Source organism: Canis aureus, chromosome 34 (assembly GCF_053574225.1).
Source record: "Canis aureus isolate CA01 chromosome 34, VMU_Caureus_v.1.0, whole genome shotgun sequence".
Lineage (NCBI taxonomy): Eukaryota > Metazoa > Chordata > Mammalia > Carnivora > Canidae > Canis > Canis aureus.
Genome location: NC_135644.1, coordinates 16,787,359 through 16,801,329, shown reverse-complemented (window position 1 = coordinate 16,801,329; position 13,971 = coordinate 16,787,359). Strand labels below are relative to the sequence as shown.

General features: G+C 37.0%; 1 protein-coding gene across 1 annotated transcript in view; it reads right to left on the bottom strand.

Moving 5' to 3' along the window:
* The window catches only part of LRP2 (LDL receptor related protein 2), a 196,433-nt gene that overhangs the window by 159,523 nt on the left and 22,939 nt on the right, over nt 1-13,971 (bottom strand). Inside the window, exon 2 of the mRNA XM_077883566.1 lies at nt 381-488. Coding sequence (XP_077739692.1) covers nt 381-488 — 108 coding nt within the window. The remainder of the gene's footprint in view (nt 1-380; nt 489-13,971) is intronic.

Genomic DNA, 13,971 nt, shown 5'->3' with positions numbered 1-13,971 from the left:
TTTTGTGTAAGTCGCCTAAGTTATACTATGTCTTTTATACAAAACAGATTCCTCCTTGAATTACAAATCACAGTTGGTGCACAAAATTTCCAGAGGGAATAATCTGAAATAGGCTTATAGGCTTCAGAAAACTACTCACAAATTTGTTTCCATATCAAGGTCATGGGATAAGGGTAAGACAGAAAATGATGTGAATTGAACCCCTTCTTCAGAATTATTAATGCCATCAGTTCTCTTCAGCCACAAAGATCTCAAAAGACTTGAGTCCAGTCCCAAATCTATCACTAAAGGCATGGCTCTTTATCTTCGGTACAGCTGAATTCAGCAGGAAGCACTAATGCCACTCACAACAGAGCTTTGCCCAGCCCCTCCTCACTTACGGCAGCCGATTTCATCTGTGTCATCCAAGCAGTCTCTGGTCCCATCACACCTCCAGGATGCAGAGATACATTGCCCATCTTCACAGCGAAAATCCTCACTTCCACATTCTGTAACTCCACAAGCAAAAGAAAACCAGTTTAAAAACCTATCCATAAAAAATAAAATAATAAAATAAAATAAAATAAAATAAAATAAAATAAAATAAAATAAAATAAAAATAAAAACCTATCCATGCAGATATTTAACCAAAGAAATACAATTTTTTATAAAAATGAAAAATTATGCAGTGAATTAGTAATCAAAGGAGTATGACTTACAAAATTAGGAAAACATTTTTATAATGATTATTGTATTTTCTGTTTCAGGGTATTCAAGAAGAGGTCATTTCTGCACACGGCTGACTAGAGTGTGCCTTGATATAACCAGTCCAGAAAGAAATTTGACAACATGTATTTTGTTTTTTAAAAGTGCTTATTCTTAGTTCTTTTATTTTTAGGTGTTTTTCCCCCCTAAGGAACTAATCAGAGAATTAGACAAAGATTTACATATGGAGATTTTTTTTTAATTTATTTTTTATTGGTGTTCAATTTACTAACCTATAGAATAACCCCCAGTGCCCGTCACCCATTCACTCTCACCCCCCGCCCTTCTCCCCTTCCACCACCCCTAGTTCGTTTCCCAGAGTTAGCAGTCTTTACGTTCTGTCTCCCTTTCTGATATTTCCCACACATTTCTTCTCCCTTCCCTTATATTCCCTTTCACTATTACTCATATGGAGATTTTAATCACAATATTACTTACAATAATTTGCAAACTATCTAGATGTTTGATAATAAGAAAAGGATAAAGTTTTCTTATAGCTTTATTTTGACATATTAAGAACTCATTAAAATGGTTATGTAGAACTTCTAAATGATTTAGATAAATATTTATAATATGTAACAAAGATGAGGATGTAAAATTTCACCTATAACAGAGTTATATATGGAGAAATAAAAGTGTAGAAAAAGGCCAGAATATTAATGGTGATTATCTCTGATTGATACCATGAGTAACTTCATTTGCTTGACTGTGCTTTTTTCTTTTTTCAAGTTCCCTGCTCTTTATTTTTTTTAAGTGCCCTTTTATTACCAAATCATAGATAGCAATTTATGGTCCTTCATTCTTAGATTCAGACCAATATTTTGGCTTTTTGTTTAACAACTTTGTAAGATCCCAGCTCTGTCAGTTCATCTTCCCAAACAAAAAATTTTTAAGTCAAAAAAAAGAAAAACCTACCAAAGAAAAATCTCTGCACCCAACCAGAGTGCTCAAATTTGACCCCCAAAGTTACTACATTCCCAAGTGGCAGTGATTTCCTCTAGTAATAGCAGAAAGAGAACATAGCTTAAATACATTTATTTCATTCAACCACTATATCCAGCAATTTTCCCAGGTCTCCCCAGGGGACTAATTTGGCAGTTGGAAACCTTCTGAGTTTCCCCAAATATCCGACCAGTGACTTCCCCACGTATTATGTGCCAAGTAGGAAATTTTTTTAAAGAGATCAGCCAACATCAGCCTAACTTGGTTGGAGTAGACTCAAAATTATTCTTTCACAAGCCCAAAGTGGTAGGAGTAATTTCGAAGTTTGGAAGAATACAACTATTTTCCTCATGTATTTAAGCAATCATGCTAAATTACCTATTTCAGTTATTGGCTAATTAACCCAAAATTAGGTAAATATACAGATCAATTATCTACTCCTAAAATAAATAAACAATCTGCTATCCTGACTTGTGTAAATGCAGGCATATCAACAGCATGACATAAACATAGTTAAGTGATCTATTCCTAGGGGATATAGGCTACTTTGTTCATGGAATGTTCAAATCTGATTGTCTGGTAGTGACATCCTGATTTATAATGTATGCTGCAAATGGTCAGAAACTTCCCTTGGCTAAATGGTGGTACCGAGTGGTACAGGAATACGTACACCCAAATACCTTCTATAGACTAATGCACGATGGTGGTTGGTGGTGCAGGTCTGGGGTTGGTGGTGCAGGTCTCTTATCAACTACCTTTAAAACACAACAACCTCCCTTGCAAAAATGCCCCTAAGGAATGTACAAATTCACTCTGGAATCCCAGAACTTCTCATTGGATTTTGTTCTACAAAGCAATATTTCCATGGGAGATTAGTGGCTTTGGAGGTTTAGCTATTAACACAACATATATTAAATCACTTTTATCAATTAGGTCTATTGTTAGTAATCCAACATAACACATTTGTAAGTTCAGTACATTTGTCTCCTTTAGTATCTAATAATTTCTGGTTGAAAAATTATAGCAATCTAAAGGTCAGTCTACTTACAAAGAGTTTCATATTGCTATGAAAAAAAGAAAAGCATAAACTTAGAAACTGAGTATAGAGAAGAAAATAAATTCTTAAAACAATTTATAGCCTGTTATAAAATACATAATTCTTAAGCAATTTTTATTACAAGTCAGATTTTTTTATTTTTGCAAAAATATGAAGTTAAACACATCATTAAAAGGACACAAAATATATACCCAAAAGTCATTTTTAAATTACTTCAAAGCCAGTTACATAAAATATATTAAAAAATGAAACTGATAGGGGAAATTTTGCAATTAACTCTTTTCTAGTCAGTGTTTTTTCACGTTTGATCTCCCAAATACTCAGTTATCTGCAGTAATATATCAAAATCAATTTACTTAATTTACCAACAGATCCATGATAATTCATCTGTCAAGTTCACCTTTTCAATATTACCTTCCTTGCCTGTTACAACTCCCAAATGACTATTGTTTGGAAATACCTCTCCAGAAAAAACAAACTGATCCTTTATCATTGCTGGGTGGCCTCCCAGGGATCAACCAAGATGCTCCACTGGTGTCAGAAGCCTGTCATTCATTTTATTATAAAGGAAGTATGTGCTATTTAAAAGCAAACTACTAGTGAAAAGCTCTGATAACAATTGCAGGTGCCCCTGATTTCAACTGATCTGTAAGCACTGCATTTGTTCTCTTTTGTTTTAAACAAGTAGCCTTTACTCTCCACTCCACCAAAGGTATCTACATCTTATTGTTTAATAATTTAAAGTCCAAAAAAGCAGGGAGAGGGATTTCATACACTGGAGCTAAATATTTGTGGAGAATAAAAAATCTAAAAACAGCAAAATTAAATTTTTTTTCAACAAATAGTCTCTAAACATCCATAACTATTAATCCAGTTTTAACCTACAGGCAATTTTACAAACAGTAACTTTCATAACTTTAAAATATTTTCCCTCTAATAAGAGCCAAGAAGGTATATTTGATAATCCACACTGAAATAAAAAAATCTTTGTTAAAGGGCTCCTGGGTGGCTCAGTTGGTTAAGTGTCCAACTCTTGATTTCAGCTCAGGTCATGATCTTAGGGTTGTGAGATCGAGCCCTGCATCAAGCTCCTTGCTCTCTCTCTCAATCTCTCTCTAAAAAATAAATGAATAAATAAATAAATAAATAAATAAATAAATAATAACCTTTTGTTAAGAACCAGGCACAGCCATTGACAAGAAGCCATTAGGACTAAATGATCATCCTACTTCCCCAGCACCATCCCTGGCCTTTTCCAATAATCAAAATAGATTGATGCAAAGATGAAAAATACTCGTGTGGCACGTAAATGGCATGCATCATTCTAAACACTTTGCCAACTTCAAGTCATTTAACTTCCATAACAACCCTAAAAGATAGATGTGATTATTATGAACATTTCACAAATAAAGAACTTGAGGCACAGAGCAGTTCAGTAACTTGCCCAAGATCAAACAGCAAGCAAGTGCAAAGCAAAGATTTGGACCTGACAGTTCTAGTTCTGGCATCTGTGCTATATTGACCACTGCTCTGTGTTCCCTTATACCAAAAAAGGAAAAACAGAAAGCAAAAAGGAAAAGAAAAAAGTTATTTCACCAAGCTCAAGAAAGAATGTAAAAATTTGACTTTTTTCCAAAGTTGCTATCCACATTAGCTGAATTCGTGAATTGGGCTAGTGTGGAATCCATACCACACCATATGCTCATATAATTCAGTTGGAGAAGAGTAGTCTATCTGGCAACAAACACTGCACATAAAAATTCTTTGGCTTAGGAAAATTTGCTACAATCAAAAACAAGCCAGGGACATCAAAAAAAGAGGTTCAATCTCTTCAAAAAAACATTAAATTAGACTAAGGATAAATTTGTTTTCCAATCTTATAAAACCCCAAACTGTAGAAAAACAAGTGATCCTTAAATAACCATATCCCAAGCTTCCCGGGCTAAGTGTTGGACTAAGAAAGTGTTAAGATATTAGAGAAACAGTTAATGCCTCAAGGAAGAAAGAAGTCATTTGTTTTTCAAGTGCAGGGAAAGTACACCACTTCTGTATTCTTTACAGCCTCTAAGCACAGTGCTAGGCACTTGGGGATAGTCAAGGCATACTTATCAGGTAATGAAAATTCCTCTTCATAAAATTCAGCCTCGTGGTATCATTATATATATAAAGCCATTATATATATATATAAAACCATCAAGACATACAATAACACTTTATAGGAGTTTGTTTGTTATCTTAAATCCTCAGAAAGGAAAATGAAATCTGGAATAATTTGCAATTCCTTGAAAGAGGAATGCCCAGAAATTTTAAAGAGAAAAATATTGAGTCACATTAAAAGGTTTGATTCTTTTACCCTTGCTTAGTGAGAGTTTCTTTTTTTTTCTCATAAATTCTTTTCTCAAAAGAGAAAGGCAAGTCGTAGTCAATGGAACATTGTCCAAAATTAACAGAGTAAGGTAATTTCTGTGGCAAATCCTATTTTCCTGTTAGATCCTCTTAACATGTGCTGGGCCTTCCAGACACTTGGGTCTACCTGAGGAGGTGTATGAGCTCTTTTTAAAGATATGTCATGTAAAAGTACATGACAGAGGCTCCTGGGTGGCTCAGTCGGTTAAGCATCTACCTTCAGCTCAGGTCATGATCTCAAGGTCCTGGGATCAAGCCCCATGTCAGGCTCCCTGCTCAGCAGGGATTCTGCTTCTCCCTCTCCTCCCTACTCCTGCTCTGTCTCTGTCTCTCAAATAAATAAATAAAATCTTTATTTTTTTTAAAAAAGTGTAAGAGGCAATTCCTTAATTCAATCATAATTCTTGCTTCACTTTTCCTGTACTTTTTTATTTTGACATATTTTTTATGTTTATAAATTGGGCAAGAATTCCCTACAACTCTCACACCTTATCCACACCAACAAGGCCTGTTCCCTTCAAAGACTGAGAGTCACTTGTTTATTTCCAAAACTTTACACTGCAGTCATGACAGCCAAGCATAACAAATTATGTGGAAGATCCTACTCTGCCTAATATCAACTGGTGGAATAGTCCATGTTCAACTGATGAACTACTCTCTTCCTGTGCAACATTCTAGCTGCCTGGTTTCCCTAATAGGTTGTCAAATAAGAGGCCGGAGTTCTTTTTGCTTTTTAATCCAGTTTACAAACTACTGAGTCGACTGTTTTTTTCCAAATTATTGTTTCAGAGCCCTGATGGCTGATTACGTCAAAACACCATTAAGAAGACATTTCAAGAATTCAAGGACTTTGAAGCAAAACCCACAAAGCCACTTGATGAGTGATCACGTACACATCTCACTCACGTAAGTGCAGTCAAAAAAAAAAAAAAAAAAAGAACCAGAAGTATATGATATCAGATTCACTAAAGCCACAAAAAAATTTATACCTACTATGTACAAGACATGGCTCTAGGGCTTGTGGAAGAAACAAAGAAAGTTAAAATATGGTCCTTTTTTCAATAGAGCTTATAAATTTATCGGGGACAAGAGTTATATGATATAAATTAGCCATGTATTTTAAGTGTTTTCTGTAGATTATCTCACTTATCATCACAACAATCCCATGAAACAGTATTAATAGTCCCGTTTTATAGATGAGGAGACTGAGGCTTGACCAAATCTCACAACTAACTAGTAAGTAAAGGAACAGGGATTCAGACCTATGTAGTCCAGCTCCAAAGCCGTGTCATATGACTGTAGGTGATTTGGTTCTGAATAAGCAGCACAGACAATAAAAATCAAAGGGTCTCAGGCAGCCCCAGTGGCACAGTGGTTTCACGCCGCCTTCAGCCAGGGTGTGATCCTGGAGACCCGGGATCGAGTCCCACATCAGGCTCCCTGCATGGAGCCTGTTTCTCCCTCTGCCTGTGTCTCTGCCTCCCTCTCTCTCTCTCTCTCTCTCTCTCTCTCTCTGTCTCTCATGAATAAATGAATAAAATCTTTTAAAAAAATCAAAGGGTCTCAAGGAGGAAAAAACTAATACCACAAGCTGGAGTAATTAGAGAAGGCTTCATGAAGGAGAGTAAGACTGCATGGGCCATTGTGGATAGGTAGGATTAGCAAAGAGAAGGGACCAGCACTTTGTATAAGGTTCAAACAATTTGAGAGAAGCCCAACATAGGTGAGAGCTTAATGGGGAGGCCTCTGTGAGACAAGTGCAGGGAACCTCTTGTGAGGGCAGGACAAGGTTGGGGAGATGGAGAATAAAGTACCATAAATGTCAAGCAAACAAGTGACCTGACAAATGGGTTGACTGCAGGAAAGTCTAGAGATCATTAGTGCCAGTAACTATGTTAAAACTAAAAGTGGCTCTGCATAGATGTAATCCTGGACAGGGATACAGACTTTGGTCATGAAAAGGGCTCAGGGCTCCACTTCATACCCCAGAAACTGAGCCACAGTGTGAATGAGCTTGGTGAGTAAGCTAGTCAGTGATCCACCAAAAGGCTGCTAGGAGATGGGGCACCTGGGTGACTCAGATGGTTAAGCCTTTGACTCGTTTTGGTTCCCATCATGATCTCAGGGTTGTGAAATCGAGCCCTTTGTCAAGCCCCATGACTGGCTCCATGCTCAGCAGGGAGTCTGTTTTAGATTCTCTTCCTCTCCTTCTGCCCCTACCCCTGCTCACATGCACTCTCTCTGTGTGTGTCTAAAATAATAAATAAATCTTAAGGAAAAAAAGAGGCTTCTGGCAAAGATGGGTCTTATCTTGCAGCTCCTCCACTTGGCCCAGGCCTGGTCCCCTTGCATGACAAATGACCAGCAGATTCTATAGGTGCACCAAAGGGTAGCTTAGTGTCCTTTCCCTGCTGGCCTCTTGAAGCTGAATGTTTCTCAAAATCCAGCCTACAGAATTCAGTCAGCCCTTTGGATAATTGATCTCAAAGATTGCTTAAATATTTGCTTCATAATTTTTTAAAAGTGCCTTTTCAATGACCAAAAAGCCAGCAGGATAATGTGATGCACTATCAACGTAGCCTCTCAATCTGAGAAGTGGGAAATTGTTTCCACTTTTTCTACCTGAGCAATTCCTCATTTTCATTTATATGCTAGCTACCTGTCTTCTTCCTCTTCCCCCAAGTCTTTTGCATTCTACTTATATTTCATTGAGCACCCCTTAATCTTGACAACCAGACTATCAACCTGCACTGCAGAGCATTATAAATAAAACCGCACTTCTCAGGGGTTCTGAAGAGGACACAATTGGCATTTGGAGTGAGACAATTATTTAATTGCCTGGGGCAAAGCTGGATATATAGCATCTCTGGGCCTCTTATGTGGAATGCCAGTAGTGCCCTTCCCTGGAATCACTGTGACAACAAAGAACACCCTATACATGTCCAAACATCCCTTGAGAGTGGTGGTACCACCCTCAAAACAACTTAGAATCTGTAAGCAGCTTGTAGATTCAAAGCTCAAAACATCTTAACCCACATGAAAGAGATCTTCTAAGAAAACCCCTATAATAAATTCTTTCCTTCTGAAGATAATAAAATTTCTTAAACAGCAATCCCACTCCCTCCCACCCAGCAATAAGAGAGCCTGGGATTGGGCAATATCATGCTGCAGCTCCTCGTACCAGCAACTTGAAATGAACTCCCCTGGGAGTGTGATAAAGAATCTAAGTTCCAGGGAGGTCTGCTTCACCCTGGAATGTTCCACGGTGCGTCCGCAGGCTTACCCATTCAGGGGTGAGGGGAGTCACAGAAAAAAAAAAAAAAAAAAAAAACAAGCCAGGAATCTGAAATCCTCAAGCAATTCTTCATTAACGTAAAAGGGTCAATATTAGGAAAAATAAAGTCATAGACACACCTGCTTCATGGAACGAACTTTTCCTCCCAGTGTAAGTATCATAACAAAAAATAAGTTCTTCAAATGTCCTCTCCTAATCCCTGACACATACACTTAAAAAAAATTTTAATAAAATATAAATTGGTAATCACATGCGTGCCTAAAACATTCAAAAGAATCTCCAAATTCTTACCAAGAACACTCAGCAATGAAAACCTTTTGTCAGCCAGTACCAAAACACGGACAGTTTCTGTTAAGTCTTTTCTGCACTCCCCCAAATAATTCATGAAGAACTTTCTCTATCAGCTAAGTCACTGAGCTTCCTGTGGATGGACTCCTCCTCCACTTGAAAGAAGTCTAAGACCCTCATCCCCACTCCCTTCCAAGGGACTAACTGGTTATCTACCTCTTTATTGGCCAAAGAGCTACGCTTACAGAATGCTATAAAGAACACTACCCGGGATCCCTGGGTGGCGCAGAGGTTCGGCGCCTGCCTTTGGCCCAGGGCGCGATCGGGGAGACCCGGGATCGAATCCGACGTCGGGCTCCCGGTGCATGGAGCCTGCTTCTCCCTCTGCCTATGTCTCTACCTCTCTCTCTGTGTGACTATCATAAATAAATAAAAATTAAAAAAAAAAGAACACTACCCAAATAGAAGAAAATTTAAAATAGTCACCTGCTTGGGTAAAGAAGGAACTAATGAATCAACCTATATATACGAAAAGAGTAAAACACCCTTCAGCACTTAATAATTTAACAGGCCTTGTACAAAACTTTGAATCACCCTGATTTAAGTGCTGATTTCCAACCCCAATTCCCCAAAGTATTCCTATACGGCTTCATGACTAGCAAATGTAAATTACTGGAAAATGGCTGAATGGAATCAAACATGAAAAAAGAAAATAGGTACTTGTGAGAAATAAGGGACTACATACATCTGCAGTCAGGCAGCTTTTCTGCCTAAGGCTTATATATGATGCAATAGACTCACTCTCAACCCAAACACCACTTTATAGACACCATCACACCAGGGAACCAGGGTTTTTCTGATTCATTAGCCCAAGTGTTGAACCATAAATCAAATTGCTACAGATGTGTTAAAGCTGATAGCATCAATGCTAATTTGATCGTCTTAACACACAGATGAGATCACCAGGTTATCAAATGAACAATGACTTGATACTGAAAATTGTAACAATAGCAGCAGAAGGAGAAATTAATTCCCAATTGGTGGATTTGGTGATTCTCTATAGTCACAGATTGAATCACCTGTGACTGCCACATAGATCTTGAGTGAATCATACAAACACCTTGCTGTATTCCTTCTCCCTTATTCCATGTTATTTAGGAACACCAAGGGGAGGTGTTAAAGTTAGCAATCAGTGTCCAGACACTGAATTTAATAGGACTTAGCATCTTGCATCCTCTTCTCAATTTAGTTCAAAATGGTAACTTATTTAGCTATGGCCCAAACCCAGATTGGACCAGTACATAATTGTTAAGTGGGCTTATAGGTCACAAATCTCATGCTAGGAACTAAATAACCTCTCATTCTAAATGTGTACATTTTCGGAAAGTAGAGATCAATTTATATAAAATTTACTCTGAAGCAACCAATGCCTCCATGTCAATAAGAAAGTGTGATGACAACTCTGGATCAGGAATGTTGATGCTTATTATAGAGCTCATTATCTTGTTATTTACACAAACACTGACCCTTATCATAGTTCACTTGTTAGAAGACCAGTTGGGGTACACACACATATGATTCAACCTTGATGATTTAGCTATGGACTTGTATAGTTTCCGCCAGCAAAGAATTTTCTTAAACTCTTAAATATTGTGCAGCAAGAATGTGAAAATAATTCTACCAATAAGTTTAAAAGTCTGTTCTTGGGCAATAAGTACTGATAATCAATCATCTGGTAAACTGAAGTCACTGTCTGAAATTAAAATGTATCATCACTCTTTTTTAAAAATTGGTTTTGTTGATGTTTTACACAGTATTTTTGTATTTTTTCCCTTCTAGTGAAAAGTTAGAGCTCACAAAGAATTTTATAGGCAGAAGGTCAAAATTCTCCCATTACGACCTGACAGATGAAAACTAAAGAACAGGAGAAGTAGATGAGATTAAGTGATCAAAAGAAGAGTGATAGCAAGGTGGCAGGATTCGATTAAGAATCCTATCAACAGAGCCCTTATTCTAAACTGAGTTCCTAATGGCAGGAATAAATACCTCTGTAATCCTAGTGCCCAGTGCAGTCCTGCTAGTACCCAGATGATGCTCAATAAATAAACCATATATGATGCATTAGAATACACAGGTAAAGCCAAGATGATTTCCAAAAAACTGATAAAATCTTGAAATCTTGATGATTTGTAGACTTTAATGATGGATCCTGCTGTTTAGAGTCACTGATTCTTCTGATCTAATTAACAAATCAACAATCATCTTCCATACTGACCTGGCATGAGAGATCAGAAAGACTTGAAGAAGTCGACCCCAAATCCTTGGGAGCCTATGTATATGTTCGAGGCATTCTCTGCTTATTCAGTAAAGGATAGGACTCGGTGTTATACAAAACATTATATCCAGGACTCCTCTGGAGTAGACAAAGTACTCTGCACCACAACCCCCTCGCAAAAGGCTACAAGAATATCTGATTCCACAAATCAAATTTGTAATTTGAATTATAAGTAATTTGCAAACATAACAGAATCATGATTTTATTCTCCCTACACAGAGTCAAAGGTAGGGCCGACATTGTTAACTTGGAAATCTATAAAATAGGATCTCTTATATTTGCAAAGACTTTCATGTTTCAGTGAACTAAATTTCCTGTCTATTCTGCTATATTGATCTTAACAGATTGAGCGAAAAGAACTTTAGGACATGCCTCACCAGCAGGTTATCTGTTATACTAGCAGTCCCTTGGCCCTGGTTTGTTATGCCTGGGCTCACAGAGCATTTATAGGTCTCCAAATCACTTCCAGGCTCTATAAATGTCATCACTTTGTGCTATTATCTGATTACGATGACTTGAAACAAAATAGCTTATTGACACAGAATCAACATTATTATATTGTCTCCCACTGATACCTGTACATAATAAAATGCTGTCTGGCTTTCTGACTACAAATGGTGAATTTATAATGTCCTAATATTAAAAGCAGTGTAAATAAAATTATAAGTCCATCTGCAGTGGTTGTCAGAGGCAGGAAAAACAGTGTGGAGTATATTTCCTAAGATTTTACCTAATCTGTACTATAAATATCATAAGTAATGACAGTAAACAACCTACTGTCATTTTTAACTATGCATTAAAATAAAATCTTAGAATTTTAATGCTGGAAAAAAGTAGCAGTTCCAGTAATAAACTAGGTATGTAGAAAGTATATACAATAAAAGTTTTACTAACATACAAGTAATTAAAACCATCACCTATTGGAATTTTGTCTATATTACACTTTTTAAAAAGGCAATCACAAAAAATAAACTGATACTAGGGATTTGATCAAAAACAAGAGTTTTTAGTTGGCTGTTTCAATTCTAGAAACTGGATATGTACGGTTATAGTCCTGTGACAATAAATGAATGAGCCAATATTCAGAATGAGTCCTTAGATATTGTGATAATTTAAAAATATTTCAATTAAATTTGGTAAAAAATTTCAGATTTTACCAAAAAGAACTAAAATAATATCTTAATGGAGAAAATACTAGAGTTAAGAGACAAGAGACATATAAACATTGGGTTCAAGCCTTGTAATAGCACTAGCAGTCCCCACATCATTCTTTTTCTCCTCCCCCACTTCACATCATCCTAAGTTCCGTGAGGGCAGGAACTATGTCTTATTGACTATTGACTCTTCACTCAATAAATATTTGTTGCTTAACTGGCTTAGCTTGGTGGACTTGGATTTAAAATCTCTGCTACACAGGATCCTTACCTGCAAAATTTCTGACCTGCAAATCAGGTTTTGGTGAGGACTAAAGAGTCCTTACAAACCACCAGCATAATGTTAGAAGTACAGCAGTCCTTCCATGAAGGCTGGTTCCCTCCAGCCTTGTGTTGGTACTCCTACACATCATCCAACTGGAGCATTCTAACAGTCCAAGCAATAAAATATTCAGAAATCAATACCTCCACCAGATAACAGCTGTTTGTTATGATCAAGAGAGATCTTCCAAACTCTGACCCACCTTGCTTGCTTGAACTTCAGCGTTGAGAGCAAGGATGGATGGTGGTTGCCTTGCCTCCTACCCAAGAACAAATTATCAATTGGCCTAGTCTGGAGTCAAGGACAAGACTGAAAATCAAGATTTATTCTAGGAAACAAAAGTCAAGCTGAACCCAAAACCAAGCCTGCCACTGGTTTTCTTTATGCATTTTTCTATTTTCCTACAGTGAGTTGTTTTTATTATTATTAATAATAATAATAATTAGTAGTAGTAGTATTACTTCTATTTTAAAATCACTGTTTCAGGGGCACATGGGTGGCTCAGTGGTTGAGCAGCTGCCTTTGGCTCAGGTCATGATCCTGGGGTCCTGGGATAGAGTCCTACATCAGGCTCCCTGCAGGGAGCCCTCTCCCTCTGCCTGTGTCTCTGCCTCTGTCTCTCTCTCTGTCTCTCATGGATAAATAAAATCTTTTTTTAAAAAATCACTCTGTTTCAGGTGATCCTCTGGAGCGTGTACGTGGAATACTATTAAGTGTATAATTTCAGCAGGCACACACATACAGACTTGATAATAAATATAAAGGCTTTCCCAGAGTGGACCTTGAATCATTATACTACACATCAAACTACCTTTTTACAGTTGTACAAGCTCTCCTATTGACTTCAGTTTATGCCTCTATCTTTGTACATAAAGAAACAGGGAGAATATAAAGAAATTCAGGATTTTAATCAACTGAAACTAAGCTAAACAAAGCTTTCCATTTAGAAAATTCAGAAATTTTCCAGTTCCTAGTTTCAAAAGAATGATATTTCAAATTCTTCCTAAAAGTATTAACATATTCAGTATCCTAGTTCTCTAAAACTTTCTCCTATATAATAGAAAAATGCTACAAAATGCAAACATACTCTTTGACAGGCATAATTTGTGATCATGCCTTTACAGTACATTCAAAGGAAAGCTTAAGATGATAAAGTTGTTACTTTCAAATCAAATGAAAAAGGTTTTATGTAAATCCTTCCAAAAAGAAGAATAAAAACAACATCCCAGTGTCATGACCCCAGCCTTAGGCTTCCCTGGGACCTTACCACCTTCCAAAGTATTCTCCACCTTACAGAACAGAGACTCCAAATTCAATTCAATCTAACAAACATGTTCCTGAATCTCTGGCGGACCATTAATCTGCATGCTCTTAAGGAGGCAAAATAACAACTGTCTGGACACCGTAACGACAAGTCAAACACCAATT